This window comes from Falco peregrinus, chromosome 3 (assembly GCF_023634155.1).
Source record: "Falco peregrinus isolate bFalPer1 chromosome 3, bFalPer1.pri, whole genome shotgun sequence".
NCBI lineage: Eukaryota > Metazoa > Chordata > Aves > Falconiformes > Falconidae > Falco > Falco peregrinus.
In genome coordinates, this window is record NC_073723.1 from 79,615,676 (window position 1) to 79,640,784 (window position 25,109).

The 25,109-nt window shown below is 38.3% G+C and overlaps 1 protein-coding gene across 1 annotated transcript; it reads right to left on the bottom strand.

Annotated features, from left to right (window-relative positions):
* Positions 1-1,289: 1,289 nt before the first annotated feature.
* Positions 1,290-24,424, bottom strand: VSTM2A (V-set and transmembrane domain containing 2A). Its single transcript, XM_055800942.1, is given in 6 exon segments — positions 1,290-2,876; positions 19,452-19,529; positions 19,532-19,787; positions 23,210-23,261; positions 24,127-24,214; positions 24,217-24,424. Coding segments are annotated over 6 exon segments (648 nt in total). The 5' UTR covers positions 24,314-24,424; the 3' UTR covers positions 1,290-2,799.
* Between the last annotated feature and the right edge of the window lie 685 nt (positions 24,425-25,109).

Here is a 25,109-nt window from a genome sequence, read left to right on the forward strand (position 1 = left end):
TCACCATATGGCACCTTCCTTAGTAACATCTTGTGAGTTGTATCCCACTAGTCTGAGTGGTCTAGAATTCTGCTTCTTAATTTCAGCTGATTCTTTAATCTTACTTCCTAGTACATGGTGATTTATAGCTAAGCAGGTAACAGCATAAAGCAAAACACAGTTATCATTTTAACATCATAATCAGAGACTAACTTTAACAATGTGAGGCTAAACTGCCTCTGAAAAATGCTGTTTGTTACTACAGGTTGTCTATACGACTATGTGCATACACAGAATATTCATTCGCGATCTATGTATATAGTAAAGATATGAAACATATGTGATGTTAATCATTTGGTTTCAGCTAGGACCAATGGAAACTGAGGCTTCTGAACTCTGCGTGGCAGATTCTCCAATTATCCAGTCACAGATATCTGTTTCATGGGGAAAATGTAGCCTTTCCTCCAGAACTCTGAAAGTTCGGTTCCGTAAGTGTGTTCAGAAAATGAGACTTCAGAAAGTTCTGTCTCTTTTTTAATTTTCTTCCTCTTCGATCCACAATACTGATTTTGATTCAGAACACTTTAATGAGGACTGTTTCTAGTTTCTTTATCAGTAGGCTAATAAACTGTTATTACTATGGAGCAAAATCTTTTCAATACATAATATTCCTAGTGGCTCATGAATTTTATGTTGAAATAAAAGAACTTTCCCCCCTTTTTCTCCTGACAGTTATTCCTGCTTTGTCTGTATGAGACCAAATTTCTACTCTCTCTATTACAGCTAAGACCTTTCCAAAACCAAACAAAGACTGGATATTCCCAGTCAAGTTTATAGTACAGAATGTATGGTTAAGGGAAATAAGATTTTCATACACGTTATCCTCATCCAAAGGGTTAGCGTGTTACCCTTTGATTCTATGCTATCTGTTCTTTCCCCTTTGAAATTCAGATTTATGGGCATTTTGAAACAAAGTGTTAGGCCTGTAGGCCACGGACTGATGAGATATTAAACATACTTTTTTACTTCCTTCTACATTACTTACAAAGTGAGAAGAAATTACGCAGCTGACCACACTGCATCTACTTAATGCTGCTGTAAATAGATCATAATAAGCATGTGGTATACATGATTGTCTGTGCTGATAAATGAAAGGCTGTGGATTGTTCAGCATCAGTGGAAGGAGGGGAACAAGAAAAAAAACCTTCCTGATTGCAGCTGCAAATTGTAGCAATTTTTCCTTCCTGCATTAATGAATGTAATTCATGTAATGCATATTACTTCATTCAACAGCAAAATTCTCATATTTGGTTCACATACATAATGTGTTTTAATTGAGAATATCAATGAGTAATGATAATCTTCCAGAAAAAGCAAAGAAAGATGTTTCTTTGGCCATGTAGAAGGAGCTGTGATGTGAATATAGTTTATCAGTGTAACAAGCTCACTTTCCTAAAATTCTTTACTAAAAGAATATCCTTTAAGCCCTGTTCTATTTTCCTTTTTCCCTTTCTAACCTTCTTTTACATGCAGTATTTGACTGCAAACCTGCATTTTACAGTCTCCAGTGATCAAATCACTTCATCCTCTATAAACATCACAAATTAAAACATTTTTCAGCATCTGAACTCCAACACAACATACACAAAACTAAAGTAATTCATTGTCTAGAGACCATAACAAATTTTAATGTGCATTTACAGAGTAAACAGAGGGCTGAAATGGGTCAAAGCAGTGGAAGTGAAAGTATGTATTACAAAATCCACACAGTACTGAATTACAAACTAAAAAGTGATGTTTTGTCAAAAAAAGAAATAAAGATGTCTATTGGTGGCATGACATATAGATAATATTAAAAACTGGCTTCCATGAGGACCAAAGTATGTCTACTCTGAAGTTATATCACACAGACTGTAAGCAATTTACAGAATTTAAGTTAGTTTTGCATATACAGGAGTTGCAAAATTAGAGAAAACACACTGAAATATAGAACGCACACACGTGAAAAAAAGATGTATATATATAAACCTCCACACAATTATCAGGGGTTGGCCTTGGTCAGTAATTGCCACCATTGAACAGGAAACAAACAAAAAAAGACGGGAAAAACCTCCACAGGGGAAAAAGCATGATAGAAAATCCAAACAACTCAAAAGAAAAACATCCTAATTTGTTTTCCAGAAACAACGTTTTCTAGTCTGCTTAGCTGCTTTGTAGAAATTCTTTTCTCCTTCCTATTCCTCATGAAAAAAAAAAAAAAAAAAGAAAAAAAAATTAATGACGTTTCTGGGGTGTTTTATTGGGCTTGATGTTAAATCACTATGTTTTGTTTTATTATTTGGTCTCTGTTTTCTTCCAGGCTGGAACGTTTCTTCCAGGGTAGGAAACCAAATGTCATCCATGGTTAATTCTGTAATACTGACAACTTGCAGGCCAACCCCTGAGAAGTCAAGGATGAGGCTTCTCCTTGCCGAAAGAAAAGGAAACTAGGTCTTGCCGTTACAAAACGTTTGATTACATCACAACAGTTCTCTTCAAAATAAAAGATCAGTGATACGCCAAAGAAAATAAGATATATCAAGAAAACATGTGGTATCCTCTTCTTTTTATAATATTTATTTATTTTATTTATTTATTTAGTAATTTTGTTTGTACTTCCTGAAGAAGGTGCTCCTTGTGTAGAGATTTAGAGTACATTGGGTGCAGAGTGGTGGTTGGAGGTTAGGGTCAACTTTGCTGTCCGCTCCGTGGATTTTACAGGCGATTTGCTCTTTGCTTTAAGAAGAGAAAGTGATATTGGAAAAAGTCAGCACTTTTAGATTAAAGCAAAGCACCCTTCACAAAGCCACAAACAAGAAGCAGGACAGAAAGTCCATGGCTTGTAGCTATCCTCGCACCTGCGGAAGAAGTTATAAGATATTCGCTCATCTTGCAGATTTCCAATGCTCCTTATAAGGCTGTTTTAAACACATACATTTATATATTTAATTAGCTCGCCAGGTTGGCTCTGGTGCCCATGAATGTCTTGGCATGCACTGCAAATAACAACACATACAAAGTATTTCAGTCCCAGGGAAGTTTGTGTGGTTTTGTTTTTGTTTTTGGTTTTTTTGTTGTTTTGTTTTGTTTTGCTTTGGTTTTGTTTCTTCTCTGTCTTTTTAAACAATGTTATCCAGTGAAACCATATACCAATAGTAACAAACATCAACACCTTCCACCTCACAGTGTTCTTTACAAAATCATTTCCAGTATCACATCTTTGCTAACAAGAAAGTCATATAGTGGCTAAAGAGTGTTTTCTTGTAAAACAGAGGACATACTGCCAAATGGCTGTGCTATTTGCAAGGGGGAAATGGAATGCTAAAAGGTTTAGAGCATTTATTTTTGAGAAATTATTTTTCCCAGCTTTTTTTCTTTTTAGAAAGTTATGAAAACAATGGTACATATAATTATTTCTAAAAATGTGACTATATTTTAAGTGTGTTATCAAAATAAAATCATTCCAAACTAGACTAATTAATCTGAAATTTTCACTTGAGAACTCCCTATATCATAAAGAATTACATTCAGACTTTGAAACACATTACTTGAAGTGAAAATCATAAATTTAATTTGATTACACTATAAATAAAAGTTCCAATTATAACAGGTTAATGCATGATTAATAGATTTTATAGCTGTGTTGTATACATGAAAAGGATGAATGTTGTTGATGGTTACAGGCATCAATTTTATAACCAAATAATAATGGTGTTATAAGCAGTCCATAATAATGCTGGACTTTTAATAACTGGCTATTTAAAAAAAAAATCTATTAATCATGTATAAACTATTTTTGTAAATAATTTAATATTAAGCTGAATGCTAGATTCCATTGCAGCCCAAAAAACCACTTTTTTTTCCTCATAAATATATACAATGAAAGCAGAAAGAACTCAAGGCAAATTCTTATTTTTAAAAGTTTTCAGAAGTTTATCAGTAAAACATTTCTCTGTATCTGCTGATTATGTTTATTAGTGTAACAAGAAGCATTCCTGTTCCTGTCTCTGGTATTTTTTTCTCTTAAAAAAAAGGGATTAAACCAAATCCCAGATCTCTGAACACTGTAAATACTTTTGTAAATACATGGTGTGAGATGTTGCATACATAGTAGTTGCCATAAAAGACTCTTAGTCCTCTGTCACATACATAAAAGCTTCTAAGTAACAGTGGTATTTCAATTATCCATGTGTGAACTAAACTTCTAAATGAATATTTACTTTTAACTGAAACCTTATCTCAAAGACATGGCTAAGATTTTCAGAGACGTCCAAGGGAACTCTGAGCTTGCTTCCTGACCGTGGACAGGAGTAGGAAGCCTGATTTCCTCTTGCCCATCTGATAATGCTAGCCTACCTGTACCACGCTGCAGTACTTTGCTGGGCTTCTCAGAACACTTGCTCTTTGTTAGGAACAAGCAGATGTACATGCAAATTTGCTGTAACTTCTTCCTGTGAGTTGTTCTCATACAGGTAGCATTTATAAGCTTGCACTCAAGGATTGAGTTTAGTTTCTGGTTTTGGTTTTATTGCAGCATGGCTTTATTCTCTCTTTTATTAAGGTGTAAGATTTGTCATTTGACAGTTTTTTATAAAGGCTTTTCTTTCCCTGTGTTAGCAGAACTTAGTTAGAAACTTTGTTAGTGTTAGATCATTTCATGATGTATTGAATTATTTTCACTCATTGTATTACATTTAAATATGTTTTTGGTTGAACTAGAGAAACACAATGCTACAGACAATTTCTAAAGAGGTCTTTGGAGACACATTTCCTCTGCACAGAATACGTGCAATGCAAATAAGTATAAATACTCAGAAGAGTCTCATGGATATTTTTTAAAGAGCTTTTAAAACAATTAATGGCATTATACTTTGAGAATTTAAAAGCTGTAATGTGTGGAAGAGAAACAATATGATATAAAATAGGTTTGATTTCAACTGTTTCACAATGGGAAAAGCAGCACCATATTTGCAGGCAAAATGATTTCTTTTTGTTTGTTTTGCTTTTTTTTTTTTTTCAGTATGACAATCTGTATATCCCCAAATCAGGGGTCATATATTACACATGATAAACCTTGCATTTATAGTGTTCAGTCTCTGTATAAATCATGATTCCCTTCCAATTTCATATCACATGTTCGACATGCATGTTCTCCTGTAAACAGCAAGTTTGTTTTTCTTCATGTTGCAAAGGATTTAGGTTAGGTTGTTTGGATGGGGTTTTTTCCCCCTGGAGATGTGTAAAAGGACTGTGTTTGTTCTCTCATGAACACAAGCATTTCTTTAGATTTTGGAAGGGTGAAAGCTGCAAATGTAGAATAATAACATAGCAAAATCGAAAGAAGCCTTTTTAGATCTTTTCCTTTTTCTACTCTATAATATTTGCTCATAATCTACTATATTGATTTCCATCTTGATAAAGGATAAGCAACAAGAAATAGTCAGAAATTTCCATTTTGACTGTGAATCTAAAAGTCATAGGGTGTTTAAACCAGAGATATAGTTTCACTGTTTTAAGACTTAAATTCAAGGCAAAGTACAGTTTAGAATCCAAATCCAAATATCTCACAATTATAGTTTTTATGCAGATGTGGTTTTGGTGTACAGTTCTGACCAATACTTAAAAGTACCACTGGAACTGTGAACGTGGTAATATAAGTAAAAACCTGTTGATATGGCTGTGGATTTGCTAAATCGATTTCCCTGCCATTTCTAACATTATTTTCTAATTAACATAATGAGAGCTAAAAGAAATTTTATTGCAGGTCAAGAACACTGGGCAAAGCTGGACTACAATTATGCTACCCTCAAAGACAGTAACCTGGAAGAAGAACAGTAGTATATGCTCATATATTATTTCTATATTATTGGTCAAACTCTACTTGATGTGTGGGTCAGGGCTTCTCATGATTGTACCTATCAACCACTGGAATCTAGTTAAATTCTTCCTGTGAGATGTAAATGCCCATGTGTGGTGCGCCACTGACATACATCCAAAAGAGCAAATATCCATGACACACTGTAAACTAATGCTGTATTGTCAAAGGCATGTGATCACAAGACAAATTTCTGTGCAACAGCATGAAACAGTAGTTCATGCCATTAAACTCTTTGAAACTGATTTATTTTCAAATACATGGTTTAGTTAAATGCTAGGAAAGCAGAGAAAAACCAATAGTGATAAATAGTAGTAAAACTGTTTAAAATAATAATCTACATCACAAATGCTGAACCATATTTCATGGACCATAGTGTATGGAACAAATAGCTAAACATTAATTTTGTTCTGTGAATGAGATTAAGTTTAGATCATCTAAGTATAAAATAAAGGTAGCAGAAGTTGCAAACTGATAGTAAACTAATGAGTCAAAAAACTAGTTACTCATTGCATGCCTAAATGACCATAATCCCGTGCTTTCAATAAGATATTGATCAGACAAAAATTGTGTAAAAATACATGGGATTCTGGGATGCAAACAGAGAAAAGCAAATGCTGGTTTGATAACCTTGTCCATTTAATTTTCACAACTGGACAAAACACTGATTTGTAAACTAAGCAGCTGTCTCAGCCCCTAGATTTTTAGTATCCCCTATTTGTAAGAGTACCTTACATGGTTAACCACCTTGGGTCTTGAGTAGTTTGCATCTGCAAGGGTTGAAGTTCATCAAGTTTACATTCCTTGTACTTGGTAAGGTTTGGGAGGTCTCTGAGATGTAATAGCCTCCTGCACTCAGTCTCAACACCTGTCAGAGCCTCTGAAAACTGGATTCTTACAGTAATGCTTACAGTGAGTCGTCTGTTGCCACATAAAAACCAGAATTAATCTATGAATTCAACAGCACTGCTTTAATATTTTACCAAACATATTAGTGAGGATATCCCTGAGTTTTCTTCCACTAATCATAAGGGAAGATTAATGCCTGTGTAAGGTCCTGGTTTTGCACTGACCAGTACAGGAGAAATACAGCCAGTGACTCAAAAGTCCATCCTAGATTCTCTGTATGTATTACATGATGCCAAAATATCCCTGCCTGTATATGGGGGATATATATCCAGCTTGTGCTGAGTTAATTTTGTTGTACTACAGGTTTATAAAGTCATAGAGGTGTTGAAACCTTGAAAATTTAATTTTTCAGGGATTTGTGCTGATACTTTCCATCTGAAGTGCCTGGTTTGCTGTTTTGCAATACTTGGCTTTGCTTTATAGTGTTAGATTTAAAATAGCCTTCTTGTCAGCGCCAGTGGAAACTACATGAAATCATAATTTTGTATTATTTCCATATAAAGTAAGTAAAAGATAATTAAATACCTACCTTAATTTTACTGGAGATATTAATGAACCATAAGATTTATTAGAAGATGTTTGCAATTTTACATCCATAAAGACAGGTACAACCAAGTATGGTTGATTTTATTTGAAGTTTTATTTGAATATGTTTCACACATGTTTTAAATGAATAGATTCCTCCCCTGTGGCCTAACAATCACTATCATTTTTCTGCCTCTGAACTACAGATATCATAGTTACCTGTATCTCTCCAATACTGCTGGAATACATACCCACACTCAGGAAAATCTCCCTTCCACAAATGTGAGGTCCCCCTTTCTTTCATCATGTGAATTAGTTCTCAAGTGTGTTTTAAGGTTCAATCACCTGTCTTCGATTTTTGAATGGCAAAAAAATGAGCAGTAAGTATGATATTCAAGCCTCCTAATGTAGATGCTTTACTTAGGCTCCCAGTCCATCTTTCTCCATTGGCTGTACAATAGCCTAAAATAGCATGAATTGCTCACCAATGTCTTGGGCAAACATACCACACAGCGGAAAATGAGTTGATCTTACATGCCAGAAGAAAAGTTCCGAATTTCTGATTTATTTTTTTTTTTTTTGCACTTTGGAAGAATACTACTGCTTCCAATTTGGCAGAAATTTAGAATAGGCTATGTATTGAATTCTCCTGAAGTCTCCTTAGAATTTGCAACCAGCAAGTAGCTCTGTACATCTGCTATGTGTTCCTTTTCTACCAGAGATGCCCAGAAGAGCAGGTGAGGAAGAGGGATGGGATCCTAGATGGGTGGTTATTCCCTGGCTTTTACTAAGTAAGGTGCTGAGGCAGAGGTGTTTAGTCCTGTCATGAGGCAAAAGAAAAGACAACTTTCCACCCCTGAGTAGAGGAGAGAATTCTGCCAGAGGTTTGAGCCACAATAACTCCTGGAGTGGTTTCTGGGCTAAGGCAGGTCACAGCCCTTAACTTGCTGCCAGTAACACGTAAAGCCACGTTCTAATGCAAACCTGAGATGAAAATACTCAGGAAAGGAAAAACCTGAGGAGACTTCAAATACAAGTAGCATGTAGTAAAATGATATTTGGCTGCAGGCAGTGGTCCAGAGCAAGCCATAGAAAATCTATAAAAGGACAGCAGATAGCAATATCAAGGGAGAAAGGAAGAACAGTAGGACTTTGAATGACTTCTGCAATTTCACAGTGCCAAGATGGACAGAAGTACAATTAGGGATACACTGGTGTGATTAAACACGGGCTTTTACATTCAGGCAACTTTCTACATTATCCCTTACACCAGCTCATACCTGGGGAAACATTTAAATCTTGTCTCTGCAACATATCTGAGATTCATGGTTTTCTTTTTAATTCTTCAAACAGTGCTATTGTTCATCTCTCATTTAACCCCTTGATTTGAACCAGACTTCCTAAATGAGCCATCATGCACTATGAAGAATCTAAATAAATCTCGAATGTTATTGTCAAAGATGAAATGAGATCATCAAAATGACCTGACCCTGTCACTCTTTTACCTTGAATGGGCAGGAAGGAGAGATGAGATCCCTAAGCATATAACTGAAATGGGAATTGCTTCAAAATTTATAGATTTTCATACTGTTCCGATGAAAACAGCCAAAACCCACTGTAGAGTTGGAACACAGTTGTTTTTTTTTTTCAGGAAGATGAACTGGGTAGTGTAGTTGGTTTGGTCCGACACTAGTGTAATTTTTGGTCTCTCCTGTAATTCATGACATCCATTCTCATCAGTGCAATTCCTTCTGTTTTCATTTGTGGCTTTGTTTAAATTTTGTTTGATAAGTAGTTCAGGACTAAATAAAATTTTACATGCTAGCATGATTACGAAATCCTGGTACAGTTTTGCATTGGGTTCATGAGTGTCATTCAGTAGCAGTGATCCCACATTTTGTTCAACTGCTTATGCTTCCTGGAAACTTATTTAGGCTGTTTTGGTCTGAAAGTGAGTCTAGCTATCTGGACAGACTACCCCCAAAAATTCAGCTCCTGAAATTTTAATTTCCCTAACATTTTCGTGTGATACTCTTATAAACATGTAAATTAGATACTCATTTGGTGAAATGAAGTGTAGCTGAATTGTGTCTGCAGGTGATATATGGGATAGACCCTGTCAGAGTCAAAATGATTTTTGAACCTAAGGCACACACTTTTCAGCTTTAGATATAACCAGAAGCATATTTCTCCTTCTAGGACCATAAAACTTTTTTTTTTTTTTTTTTTTTTTTTTATGCTCAGCTATCTCAAATTTCATGTGTTCAGCCAAATATATAGTGAGTGTGTTTGATGTTTCTGAATTGTTTAGTGGCTGTACAACTAGAACTACTTCTATCACTATGCATTTATTATATTGTGGAAGCTTTTTTGTCTTGATATTCAAACTTCCCTGACTGACTTTCTTTCCTTAGGAGAATGATATACTGCCTACCTTTTCAGGCATCAGCCATTTGTAGTAGATAACCTAATCCTCTTCCTCCCTTTAGTTGGTGTTTGAGTCTGCAAAATTTTGAAGTTTTTTTTGTTTGTGCATTTGTGTTTTGGGTGGGGTTTTTTCCCCTTTACCTTGCATATATCTTCACATGTATAAGTAATGCATTGACTTCCACTGTTTCTATTTCAGTGAAAAAGTATTCTTTGAGAAAAGGGTTGCTAAGAGAGTTGTTTGCAAATAGTCTGTGAAACACTAGTGTTAGCTATTTGAATAAAACTAGTGTAAGAAGCAGTCCAATACCTAGTGTCCCTTGCAACAGTTAAAAGCTCAGAGGAAGGGGGACAAGCTCAAGCAAATGCAGGCCCTAAATAGGTTAATTGGTACTGTCTGAGAACCAGTGGCAGCATGCTTTATGACTGCTCTTATCAGCACTGGGCACCTTTCCCTCTCATCCTATCCCTGACAACCATGGAAAAAAAATGTCTTAGACTTTTTTTTAATGTGTGACAGAAATATATAAACCAGTGCATTTCTGTTTTTCTGTGTGAAATGGCTGATTCCAAAGCAAATGCAGCTTTTTGTGACACGTAACCCACCCTCATGCATTTACTTGCATATAGTTATGCCCCATCCTGAATGAAGGTGGCAATTTAGGCTGTTAATAAAAATTTTTCTTGAATTGACTGTTTTGTTAGTAACTGGCTTCTGCTGTTGTAACTAAACAGGGCTCCAGCACCAATTGTTCTGCATTTTCTTAATAGATATAAATACGTGTATATTTTATCTATGCCACATTGTAATTACTGTTCACAGAGCCACTTCTGAAATATACAATAAAGTTGTAACAAGAGTCTGATTTGAAGAAAAATAAAATTGATCTTGTCTTTTTCCTCCTGTGTTTTTTGCATCCTGTTCATCCTTTCATCTATCAGAAAAAAATCTTAAGTGGGATGATACTGGATATTACTCTATCATATTCAACAGCACTGTCATACCAAGAAAAACATATACAAAGGGGTTTATTATAACATAGAAGGAAAATTATCATTTTTTTGTAAATATTTCAGCATGAGATGTTCAATCCCTTTTCTAGCTTTTCACACCTGACACTGCTTAGGCTTATGTTTGACATACAGTCAACCTGATCTCCTTCTATTTATATCATTTATATAAGAGCTATTTTCATGGAATTCAGTTAAGCTCCCCTTTATCTGTACCCATCCAACTGGATGAGTCTTTTTGCTTCTGTCTGATTTCTAGATGGTAAGTGTTTTGAGGCAGGGACCATTCTCTTGCTCCTTTCTTTGCCTGGTGGATAATGCAGTTGTTATAGAGACTAGAACAATGCCTCTGACTAACAGAACATACCTGTGTCTAGGGGCTGTGACTCATGAGCTTTTAATGGTTTTTGTTGGAGCAGTTTAAGATGTTAGTGCTTCCATCTCTCTACCTCCCCCTCTTATGGAAATTAAACACCCAATAGGAGCCGTACAAGCAAACCCCATGCCATCTCTTCATCTATCTCAGTTTAACAACATGATGTTTTAGTTTATCAGCTGTCCTAGAGGCTCAGTTTAGTGCTCAACACTGTGAACTGGGAGAGCTGAGGAGCAAGCACCTATTTCCTTCTGCCATCCAGGTTTGGGGCAATAACTTCTGATTGGGTCAAGACAGAAAATTTGGGTGGCAAAATTTTAAACTGTAAGAGCTAAATCAGAGTTTACAAGTCAAAGCCTTCACCCTTGCTATTATTGTGATATGAATAAAAAATTACAACATTATCATCCCTATGACCACAGTGCACTAGTTGGAAAATGGTGGATTGTGAGAATGAAGCCTGAAGTATTGGTGCTGAATCCTGTATTAATTCTATCTCCTTCACATTCTATATTGCTGATTTTTTCAACTTTTATTTCAGTTTTTCACCTTACTTGTTAGAGTTCTGAGATGTGGGATTAATCATAATCATGAAATGTCATTCATCATTATTCAAAGACTCTTTAGGTATAAGGTGGTCACTGATCAGAACATATTGTATGCACGTGAATAATTCAACAGAGTACAAAATAGGTAATCAACTTGTTATTTTGGCAGAGTTTCAGACAGGTACAATACTATGTAGCCATATTCTCAAAAAGTGTAATTCTACTAAAAGGCTTTGCACCATCTGAACGCCTAGCTCTCTTTGAGACCTACTGCTAGTTCTTGGCTTAATAACTGATTTTTTTACTGCTCCTTGGCAAAATGTCTTGCCCTTTTTACTCCTTTTTCAGTTGTACAGAATGAACTGGAGATGGATATACCATCTTCTGTAGCCATGTAGAAGTCACTTTTATAGTCCTTATAGGCCTATGGCTTTGATTTGGTGGCCAAAACCTCAGTCAGTGTCACAAGCAACAGCAGCAGCTGAGGGGGTAACAGCAGTAGAAGTTGAACTGGCAGTAGACGTAGCATCCAGATTTGCTATCTGTATTTTTTTTGCTGTTGATGAACACACAGATCACAGGTATGAAGCACTGGGAATGCTGGCTGTGGCAGTTAACTTTCATATTTTTGTTCTTTCAGCACATTAGGCAGTTTTGTTCCAAGACAGTAGTGTTTGTCAGTAGGTGAGGGAAAAAACTTTGGTGAGGGGGATCAGACTGGAACACTCACACACAGACAGGACAGCAAGTTGCGTTGCCAAAAAGTATGATGGCAATTTCCTCATGATAAGGTAAAATGAAGGGCTTGAGGCAGTCTTCTCTTCACAAGGCCAGTGGACAGATCATCAGCTGCTCTTCAAATGACATCCAGCTTTATCATCAGCAAAGCAGGATTAATTGATTATTACCGTAGCTGTAAAGAAGGTTATGTGTCTGGAATATCTTTGAAGCTCATGAATTATTTAATCAAATGGAAAATCCCTGTCCAGAGAGAATAACAAAATACTAAGTGTTGAGCTTTCTAGCTAGTCCAGCCTAAGGTTTAAGATAAACACTAGAAAAAATCTGATCAAAGTTAAAAAGAAAAACCACACACAAAAACTGAAGCAACAAAACCAACCACCAAGAATGCCCTCCAACCCCTCACCCTACCCCCCAAATTTGAATAAGCTGAAAATAGCAGTTTTCAGGTATTTTCCTTCCCTTCATTCTTCCCCCAGACATCTTCACTGTGCTAAACTTCTTTACATGGTACAAGCAGGGTAAAGCTTAGATTCTTCTTATAAATAACTCTCATTTTATGAGTAGAAGAGAATTCATCTTCATCCTCATACTTGAGCCAAATTTTCTGCTATTGTAAATGAATGCCATTCTTCTGGCTTCAGCAGGGTTGTATGCATTCCAACCAGTAGATAATTGTACTCGTTCTTTTTAATTTTAAGTGATGCAAAGAATTTTTGTAATCAAAAGACATTTTGTAATGCACCATAGACGGGAAACTTCCTGCTTCTCATTGGAAACAAGCTAAAATGTCCTCTGCTTTGCTGTATGTGTCAAGTAACAAATGGGTTGTGTTCTGAAGCAAAGAAATCTCATCAGTTAATTCAAAGAGCAGGCCCTGTCACATATGCTGCAATCTCTGATGACCCAGTGCAAACTGCCTGATTGTGTAGCAATGAAAAGCAATTTAAGTGAGCTGACAAACAACTCATAAACAGCTCCCCACCCCCCCACCCCCCCCCACCCCCCCCCCCCCACCCGTGTTTTCCTTTTCTTCCTTTCTTTTCTTCTTTACTAATTGTGTGGCTTATCTTTCCAGTGGTTAAATTACCAAAGGAATTTAGGTCAAGCAGGTAGAACAAAACTAGTGTGATTCTGCTACTCAGGAAACTCCTGTGGGTTCCCCTGCCAGATCTTTATATATCAGTTTGTTCTAAAGCTTAGGTGAGTATGAAAGGTTCATATTTAAATAGCTAAAAGAAAGGAAGAGATGTGATTAAGTGCAGATGTAGCAAAGGCAGACAGACAGCAAAATATACTGCTAAGTTTACCAAAAGATAGGAAAGAGCTCAGTATGCATACAACAATAACTGAGATGGAGAAAGAGCAAAATGAGTCTGTCCTCACTGTTTCTGGGTTGGCTTCATAGGAGGCAAATATGTAGTGCACCATCCAAAGACAGTTTTCCATGTTTTCATGCATATAACCTGTACAGTTATTTAATGTTTCTTTCCAAATACCAGCACTCTTACAGAAATATGAGTTACAGTGGAGATATATGTTTAAGGACAGAACCCATTATTATCTCAACATATTTGAGAAGACCGTGATTTTCTTCTATGATTCAGTATTAATGCTTAACCATGGGCATAACTAAGGATGCAAATAACACCTCTGATTTCAGAGAGGATATGTTTGAATCGAAGCATGCTCAGTACGCAGTCTGGCATGGACACAGGCATGTGGGATTGAACAACTGCTAAAACTTGTAGAACAACAAAAATGAGCACATATTCATTGGCAAGTGCTTTTTCTTAGTTCCTGAATCTGTGTTTTTGTAAGAGGAATAGAAATTAATAGAAAGGCAACAGTGATGTAGATTCAGCAATCTACAGTGGCAGTGAGGGATGGTTACAAAAAGTAGATACTGTTTTGCTTGTGACAGGAGTTAGAACTGCAGATCCACCAAACCCAGTTTGTTTATTACTGGCTTCAGTTGGACTAAGCACTACTAGGAACAGGAGTTTAAATACTTGTATACATTTGGTTCTGTCATTAAGTATTCACATACAAGAAATCAAAATGTAGGTTTTTGGAAAGAAACATAAGGCAGCAGTGAGTTCATTCTGCATTGGAATTCCTGGCCTATAAAAAAGGGATTTAGGTGTGTTAAGATCTTGCTTTGTCAATGAATTTATTTGGAGATGATTAGCACTTCTCAGAAGATGCTTACAGTTTCAAGGTCAACAACTAACTGGCTAATAGGGCTACCTCAATTAACATGGTTAGAATTTCTTTCATTATTTCAGAGAAGATAAAAAAAGTGGAGTGGCTTTGTTTCAGAGGGAAACAAAGTATAAGTTTAAAGAAAAAACAGAGACTGTAGTGTATACAGGTGTAAAATGGGATATTCCTTGCATCATCTTTTTGCAAGAATTTCTGAGAATGGCTGAGTAAGTTTCAGAACAGGAACAAAACTCTCCTTTGGCTTTCCTTTTAATGTAGTCCTAAGGAAACAGAGATTGACTTTTTGCTGTTCAACAGTCACAGTAATGGTTGGTGGGTGCCAGCCTTATGGATTCTCATAGTTTCTAGAACAGTAGCCACAAAAGCCACAAGTATTCTTTCTCTTTGTAAAGAAAGTAGTAACATTGGCTGTCATCTTGGTAGAGACTAAAGTAGACTTTTTGTCCCTTCACTTCAAAAAGAGATGTAACATAAATAAAAGGAAAAAAAAAACCCAAAAAACAAAAACAAAAACAAAACAAAACAAAAAGAAAGAAAGAAAGAAGAAAGATAAAAAAGAAATCCCTACCCAAAACAACCACAGAACTTTGTTTAAATTGCGGAAGATTCCAAACTGGACATAAAATCTTTGCTTACAACAGGTTGATAATAACAGATTCCTGGAATCTGTAGATAGAAAGGGAGATTGGAAGGACTGTCATCAGTTTATCAGCATCAACTGACTGAAGAAATATGTTTTTCTTCTGCTTCTTTTGCATTCACACCTGATAATCAGCTTCTCAGTTTGATTTATGATGCCAAGAATCCAGGTCGTTCCATCTTACGTAAGGACTGCCTTCTCCTTTGGGCTCATTTTCAGGTCACTCACTGCAACTCTGTCATCATCACAGGAACATTTTCAGCATGTAGTTAGGTTAATGGTGAATTTACTTCACGAAAGAACAAAAAGTTGCTAGAGATGTTCAGAGTCCTGTATGTAAGCAGAAAGAGGACCTAATGTCACTTCTTCACTTGTAGCTGTTCCTTCTTGTGTTCTCTGAGCCCGATCTTGAGTTTGAAAAGCAACAATGGCTTTGAGTGCTTTAGCAAAGCATTGGGAGAACAGGAAAGGTTTGGGGCATACACACATTCTTGGCATATGACATTCTGTAGACCTTTTTCTTGCTATAAATGTTGAGTAACTTGAATGCAGGTAGGAGAGTTTGTCTAGATTTATATCCATAAAACAGTGAGATTTGGGTGCAGCCTGTAAAATATTTAACTTCCTTTTACCTGAATTCATTGCAGCTCTTGAACCTCAGTTAATTGCAACACTGCTTATAGTTAAAAGGCTCTGTGATAACTCTGTACTTTTTACCTCTGGAGTAAGTTACATTATTAGGAATTATGCAGAGAAAAAATGTCTGTCACTCCACCTACACAGAACATTTTCTGGATATATGCAGATTAGCTTTCTAAATTGTACAGATTCCTGTTAAGCTGTGAAGGTTTACTTAATTTGCTGCAGCCCATGAATATGAAAACGAAAGGGGTCAATCTGTGTTAGCTTTGACTTTTCCTCTCCTGACCTTTTTGACTTTGAGGTAGAAGTCTGGTGCTTCCAAGTATCTTAGCTGAAGATTGATGTGGGAGATAATTCTCTTTAGCTCTTTCTTCCTATATTGAATCTCCATTACACTAACAATAACAAGTATCTTTTTTACACTCATACAGCATTTTTCAGAGCAGTGCAAAATGCTGAATGGACCTCACATCACTTTAATTTGTCAGCCCTGGCTATATAGCTCTCTCATAGTTATCACAGATATTCATACTTTTGAGTAAAAGAGGAGAATGGCAGAAATATCTGTACAGTTGGGAAATACTGATATTTTTTTAAATGGCATTGACTATAAACTGCTTTTCTAGAGCTACCTATTAAACATCTGTTGTTAAGAAATAAATGAAACTTTTCACTGTGCTTCAGGATAGAAGGAGTTAAGTAGAGTGCTATCTACCTTTCAAAAATAAATTTTGGGTACAAATATTCATATAATCACAGTCAATCTTTCTTATATTAGCTGAATTACTTAGAAATAGCTGAATACAGATTTCCCAGTAATTTTGCAGTGTCATGTTTCCCTCTGCTGTAAAAATATTTTCAATAGTCTGTGAGCAAGGCAGTAAAATCCATTGCTTACCAATAACTACGCGCAGGCTTTTTAATATTGGAGAATATTTGATACAACTACCTACAATTAAGTATTTCTCTCTTCAAACAGTGTTGCTGAAGTCAATGGATTACTCAACATTAACAAACACATTGCAATCACCCCCTGTGTTTCAAATAGAAACATGGGGTTAATAATGATAAGTTTGTATTCAACCATGTTTCTGTGAGCTAAGCTGGATACATTTCTTACATGTAATGTAAGCACACAGCAGTCTTGTGCATGCATGTATAGTTAGCATGATGTTGAAGAAAGGAAGAGTTTCTCATTTGACAGTATAAGGATATTGTGTTGATTTGATATCATAAAAAGAAAAGCTATTACTGTATATGACACCTCTTTTTCTGCTTTTCCCGAGGTCTCAAAACTGACATCTCTCCTTCCTCAGCTGAAGTTGCTCCTCGAAGTTACATAAAGCTAAACCTCCCCAATGTCTTGTGCTACCATGGGTATTTCTATTGGTGCAGAATGAGTGTAAAATGGACTGAAAATCCAGATCTTATGGTAGCTGGAAAATCAGGCCAGATTTTCCCAAGTAAAGGAAAGTAAATCTTAGTTCTCAAGAGTTAAACTGATGCTCATCAAAAATATCACCAGTAATTACTGTGTAGCAAGCGACCATTAAATTGAAATAAAGCCTAATATGGATTCTTGGTATACTCCTTATTTCTTTAGTAGATGAGTTTCACCTCTGATGAATACAGCATTAATCTGTGCTTCATCATAAAAAAAATTAATTAACTAAACTATCTTTTAATCTGTTTATTTTAAAAATTATTTTATAACTGGGATTGACTGTACTGAATGTGTAGCAATCTTTGCTCAAGGAAAAAATTAGAGATAAAGTATGCGCTTCCCCCCCCCCCCCCCCTTTTTTTTTTTAACAAGGACCTTTCAATGTAACAATCTACTAGGTCTCAAATAACACGTGTCCAGTAATCAGGCAAGACATTGCTTGGACTGAAGACATAAAAAATATTATAGGTTCAATTTGGATATAACCAAAGTGATTTAGTGAATTAGCCGTTGTGTGCACATTTTGGCTGCAATGCAGTGTAGTGTGTAGCTACGTATTTCATAAACTTGTGGCTATTTTAATTAATTTCACATAGAACTGAACAGAAACCGGAGTTTTCACTTTGTGGACAAGTCTGCTACTTTGAAATGTATAAGGTCCAATGGAAAACTAAGTGATATTTACATTTATGTGAAAGAAAAGCCATGGTAGAATGATGATCTAAAATCAGTTGAAATATCTCTTTTCTTCTAACAGCTTAAACTTTTTTGGAAGACCTAAAAAAGTGGCTTCATTTCAGGAAAAGGGAACTGAATGTAACTTTTAAATAAATTTTAAAAAATTTATACAGCAGTTGAATGGTGGCAGTATGTGCATCATCTTTTCTAATAGCAGTAACAATTTTCATATGAATAATCAGATTGTTCTGGTCTATAATGAAATGTATTTCCCTTATCAATAGTTTTTTGTAATAGCATGAAGGTGATTTCACAATAGGTGTGCTATGAAATTTGTTGTATTCCCAGTTTTGGTTTGGATGACATGGCATTTGCTAGGAGAAAAATGATGCATCAGAATAAACTAGGTTAGCTTCCATTACATATTTTAAGCTAGGTTGTGATTTTCTGCCTTTGGGCCCTCACTGTAAACCAGAAGCAACCCAGAAACCTTTAAACTTCCACAGTTTGTTATCCAGAAAATCTTTGGTCATTTGCAACGTCTCAGTTTTTTATCCTCTCCATCTCTCTATTGCCATCGTATAGTGGTCAACAGCTGCACCTCCTGTATATTCATGTACCTTTGCATAACTATGAATTTTACCGTATCAGTGTAGAAAATGCAGACTGATATTGCTCATAGGTTATTTATACAGTGCTGTACAAAATATCCCAAAGAAAATGTGTATTATATTAATTTTTATGTGACAGACATTTGAGGTGTTGCTATTAATGCTTGATTCATAGCCGGTGGTCAGGCATCTGAAGATGACAAACTCACATTCTCTGACAAACCCAAGATCTTTCTAAAACCTACACAACAGAAAAACAATCTAGTGTATCTAAGGTCTGCTTAGATTTAGAAGTCAAGTTCCTTATGAAATAGGACTGAGGCTAGAAGTAGATTTAATTCCACCAAATGATAGAGACATAAAAGTTAGGTCACTGGTGTAAATTAACTTAGGAAGAAACACTTCTGGATGGTTGTTTTATTTAATTTATCATACAGAGCCATCTTAAAATGAGGCAGCTGTTCACTGACATGCACTCCTCTCTCCACACACACTACAGGGAAAGTTAAGCTTTGATTAGAGAGCTAACCTTAGGTGGATAAAACCAGTAGAGTTAAAATCCATGTATAGGAATGTAGGGCTTTTTGCTTCTTCTGCCCAGAAACTCATTCTTCAGCTTTTAGGAAGTAAGGAGATAGCAGGAGGAATAAAGCCAGAAAGAAGGAGGAATAAATGAGCACCACACTCTTCCTAGTCACAATTCCTGGTTACCTTGTTGAGTTAGCCTCCTTTTACATGCTGGCAAGCAATCAAATGAAAGCTCAAAATGCTTTACCATACCTGATTGTGGACTTTGTTTGGGGATTTTGGCTGCTGCTTCAGGGCTGGAGGTGGCATGCACACGCTGATTGGCAGAGTATGGATGCTACTTGGAACAGCTGCAGAGATGTTTTTGCGAGGTTTCATGTCTTGCAACCACATTGGAGATGCCTCAAAGGCTTGCATTCGCCGAGAGTGGCTGTTAGCATTGACTTTCAGAAATGCCTGGGCCTTGTATTCCTGAAGGTCTCCATAGTTGGCGTCGGTCACCCTGCACTCATACAAGCCTTCATCCTTTTTCCTTACTTTTGAAATCTGCAGCTTGTGGGAGATGTCATTCCCTTGTACTTTCACTGTCTGCAAATTCACCAGGAAAAAACAAACAAACAAACAAACAAAAAACCATGCTGTCAGGGATTATTCTTTCTCTGGGAAGACTCTGCTGATGTAGTGCCAAATTAATCAGTGGTGCAACTGTGCTTACTGCAGGGAAGTTGCAATGAGGATGAGCATGATTATTTGTATCTATGAGGATTTCTGACATCTTCTTCCTAAACTGTTTAGACGGTTTTGTCTGAAATGCTAATTAGCCTCAGACAAACAACCCAAACTACCATGATCATTCCAATTAATTGCTTAAGATCATGAACAGTCTTAATTAGCTTTCTTGCATAAATCTAATATCTGTGCACTTCATTGGGTAAACCTTTCCAGTTAGTTGCTTTATTGAATAATTCAGTTTTTGAACTAGACCATTAACAATTTTGTTGAAGATGTTTGCCAATATTTAAACTCCTTTAATAACAATTTATTAGATTATCTTGTAGACTTCACTACATGGAAACTGTCTATTTGACATTCAATTTGTCTCCCTCAGGAGTGTCCAAACCTTTGGTATTTTTTTTTGTTTATGAACCATCAACACATCTTGGTCAGGCAGTTCCTTTTCTCTCATTTGTATAAGTGTGTACTTATTAGAAGTCATATATAATTTCTGTAGCACATGTTCAAGATTGTTTTAAAAGTTTTCAGCTAAAATAAGACTCCTGTTTTATTTTAATTGCTTTTAATATTTGAGGGTAACATATTTTTGTCTCAAATAATTAAACCATGCATGAGTAAATTACTCATCCAGAAATGTGTCATGGGTATTAAGATGCTTTAGGAAAGTTAACACAGATTCCTTTCTGTATGTTCATTGCTTCATAGAATTTATATTTAATTAATTGGCTCTTACTCTCTATCTGGATTAGTATCTGTTGCCCCACAGGAAGCCAACTAAAAGGGATTCAGTGAACAGAAAACTTCAGCTCTCCTGAACTTCAAAACTCCTGGTTTACTTCCACCATTACATAAACATGGATGCAAATGTTTGCTTTATGTCACATCAGTGACAGGCAAAGAGAAAAAATCAGGGTGACGAATACATGGTAGATCGCAAAAATGGAGAACTATTCAATTGAAACTAGGCACGTGTTACTGGTGATCTACAACACATTGCTTGTGATAGCTTGGCATGCTGTAGTCCACCAGTGTTAGCAAAGCACCTATTCTGCCTCTGATAAATAGAATAGCAATACTAGGGAATACATTATTGCTTTAAGGTACTGGATGGACCTTACAGCCTATCGTGTTGTATCCAGCTCTGAATTTATAATTAGCAAACTGAGTTGAAAGCATTGATTGCATATTTTTCTTTATATATATTTTATATATGTGTGCCTATATTGATATATGCAATATTAATTACACAGAAGGTGCTGGATAGTTATTTAAACCATGTTCAATAATACATCTCTACTGAACAGTTCCTATTCAGCAAAAGCACTGAAGAAGTTTCATTTGAATAGAAAGACCATCTGTAGGTCATATTCTGCCTTCATTTGCTCCCATGCAATATCTGCAAAGTTAACAATATTGCATAACATTAATAAAAAACAGATTTTGTTTTGGGTTTTGCATTTGAAATTTAGAAATTGTTGCAGTCAGGACTATGCATGCTTTCAATTTATGCCTGATTATCATTTAAAACCAATACAATTGGTGTATTTCAGCACAGTTTAAAACCATGTGTAATATATTTACCATTTCTTTACACAATTTACTAAATGCACTTAAAAATTTTCTCTCCTCTTCATGAAGATACTTTCCAGTAGTACTAATGGACACTGTGTGTGCCTTCAAGAAAGAAAAGGAAAGCTACTTTGTGTAACAAGTGTATTTAGAGTGTCAACCTGATGTTGACTTTTTTTTTTTTAATTGCAAATATCAAATGTTTTATAGAAGCTTATAAAAACACTGTATAAATACCCCACCATGAATTATTATCATACATAATGAGAGAAAGCGATTTTAAACTTGAAAGATGGGACAAGCTTTACAACCTATACTGTGCCACAGATGTTACGAATTACTATGGGGATTTGCGATCAGTCAGCATTGCTAAGGAATGAAGTGTCTGCTAGCACTATGTCTGCTGGAACAGTATCCAAAGACCACATGTGCGCTTCGTTTGTAAGGCAGTCCACAAATGTAACTGAAGATATGGTCCATGACACAAACCATTTATAGTGTATGATGAGAAGTATCATAGGAAAATGTAAGTATGGCTAAAATATGTATAATTTTGAATATAATGTATCTGCATTATCATTTATAAATGTCTTTCAGCTATACCTAGCTGTACTTTGACCTGATGTAATTACTTGGTTAGTTATTTGTAGGCATCAAAAAGCAGCAGAGTAGAGGATTTAACAGAACTTATTCACCTCTGTGTTGCTGTTTTTAAGCTTGGCTGGCACTTACAGGCCTTGGCTGCAGCTAAAAAGGCACTTCTGAAGGGATTGTCTGAGAAAGGGAAAACCCCTTTGGGTACATAAGGGATACTTATGCTGCAGTATCTGCTACGTATTTGTGTCTTTCCACTGCAGTGAGCACCACACCATGACCCCACCAGGATACATTTCTTGGGAGGTGGAAGGAGGAGGCTCTGAACTCCTGAGGGCATGGGCTGCATCTGTGCCTGACTCAGGACACGGATCTGCTGAGGAGGGCAAACCTGCCCCTGGAGCAGGGCTGGGGCAACGTTGCTTGTCATTTTGTTGAGACAACTTTCTGGCCGGATCTCCAAATGGCAGATTTGGTGTCAGAACCCCACTTCTCTAAGAAGGGATCTCAGTGGCCAAGAGTGGAGATTCCTCCCAACAGGGAAGTCTTGTCCAAAGACTTTCTGAGCTCTTTTTTTTTTTTTAAATTTTCCTGCCAGCAGATACCAACCTGGGAAAGCACCCATTTAAACAGTTGCACACCCCACTGAGGGGAAGTGCAGCTTCACAGCCACATTTCAGCCTTAAAACCAGCTTTGGAGCGCTAAGACAGGCTCAGCAATTGCCCCGGGGTACAGGAAACCAAGCGGGGCGAGGCCGGGCGCGGCTGCCTGCTCCAGCGGGTGGGAGCGGAGCCTGCCGGGGGCTGGCGCCTGGGCCTGGGCCTGCCCGGTGCCGCGCTGCCCGGGGGTGCCCGGGGTGACGGCTGCGTGGGGCTGGGCTGCCTCGGCACCCTCTGCCGGGCCACAGCGGGGAAGGAGCTGCGGGCCGCCGGCTGCTTGCCCGCTTCAGCTTGCGGTGCGGGTGGGGAGGGCGTGCGGAGGGGGGTGTGGGGGGCAGCCTCGCCGCGCTCCCGCCCTGCCCGCTCCGCGGCGGCCGCGCCCGGGATGGGCTCTGGCCTGGAGCAACCCGCCCGGCCGGCGGGGCCGCCCGCGCCGTGCGGCCGCCACTTACGCTGATCTTGGTGCCGTCGCTGTCCAGGTCCCGCTCGGGCAAGAGCTCCACCCTGCAGGGAAAGGAGCGCCGCCGTGGGTCGCCGGCCCCCCGCCCCGCCGCCGAGGGAGCCCCGCTCCCGCCCCCGCTCCCGGCCGCGCCCGCCGGCGGAGCGCCGCGCAGAGGCTGCACCGCGTGTGCCACCTGCGGGCCGTGCCGGGCAGAGGCGGCCGGGCCAGGAGCGGCCCCACCGCGGAGGAGGCGTCGCCCCGCGCACCCGCCGCCCGGCCGCCCCGCCGGGCTGCTGCTGGGGGCGCTGAGCGCCAAGGCCAGTGCGGGGGTGGCAGCGGAGGCGGGGAGGGGCACGCCTGGGTGGCAGTGCGAACGACATGGCCCCCTCTGTCCCGCTCGGAGGGCTGAGGCTGCGCTGCGGTATGAATGCTTTTATGTTTTTTTCCTTTGGGGCACTGGATTACACACACACACACACCGCTCCCCCCTCCAAGCGTGTGCCCCCCTGTGGCAGCTGCGTGCGGAATTAGGGCTGCCAGCTCGCTCCACTGCACCAGCTGTAAATTGGTGGGCACGTGTAGGAACTTGCCATTTGGGAAATACCATATTCCCACAAGGAGCAGTCTCTGAACATCTGCTTTCCGAAGGCGGAATGGGGGTGGGAGGGTGGGGGAATTACGGTTTGGAAATCTGTGTGATTTTGTGAATGTCCCTAGCTGCATCCTGAGAGTGACAGGGTGGGCATTTTTCTCTGCAGGTTCCTCTGCTGTTATTTCATGCTCAATATTAAGTCCCTGGGGAGAACCAGAACCTCCCTCTGCTCTCTCCCTCTCCTCCACCTTTCTCTCCTTTCCTCCCTTCCTCTCCACCCCTTCTCCTGTGGCACTCCCGTGTGGTTCGGGGACCCCATGGCAGAGAATCAGTACCTGAGTGCTGTAACCTCAGCTCCAGCCTCTTGGTCCTCAGCTGCCCGCAGGAACCACCACTGGATTTCGAGGTACACTGAAGCAGAGCACTCTGGAAAGCACAAGACATCTCCACATTCTGCCCTTCAGTGGCCGTGACATTTCGGGGAAACTCAGTGAATTTTGCTGCAAAACAAACACATAACATGTTGGGATCTCCTGTTACCTACTTATTGTTTATTCTCTGATTTTTGTGTTGTCCTTTTTTTAGTTCATTTCTCTGCTTTCTTTTCTCATTCACCCTCTTTTCTGTTTTTACAGTTTCCCCACATTATGTTCCTCAGGTTCTCTCAGACTCAAGAATGACTTTCCTCCCTTATGCACAAATCCACCTTCTTTGCACTCTGTGCTCTGCTCATGGGAAATGCTATAGAGCCTCCTGGTTGCTCCCATGCACTAGTAAAAGTTTCATGTAATTAGGTCCAAATACCCTTGGGCAGAATGCAGTATTTCACCAGACTCACTGAGGGATTTTGTGCAAGACCAATTTGGAAGAAGGCGAAAAACCCCAGACTGATTTATTGCATTTTTGTAGGGCTGAGCTGGAAACATGTAAATAGTTAAACCTTCCACAGCTGGCTGGAGCAGCTGTTGGAACAGGCACTCTTCTGAGGTGCGGCTTATGACCACTCATCAAAACGCCCATTTCAAAGGCATTACCTGAGTTAGTTACTCTTTCTGAAAACCTCTTCTTGCATAATCGGACCAAGAAGCAATGCATCTTCTGTTTCTGAGTCCTGGCAGACACTTCCTAGAACTAACCTTCACCTTTGTATCCCAGTCCTTTAAAACACAGGATCTGTCCATTTCAGTGTACCACTGCTAGATTTGAAAACTAATGCTAAAGGACATAGTCCAGGGCACCAGTATTTAAGTCTTTGTCTTTACTTTCTTCTAATTCCTTTTCTATAACTCACTTCAAAATTGTGTAACATAATGAAACA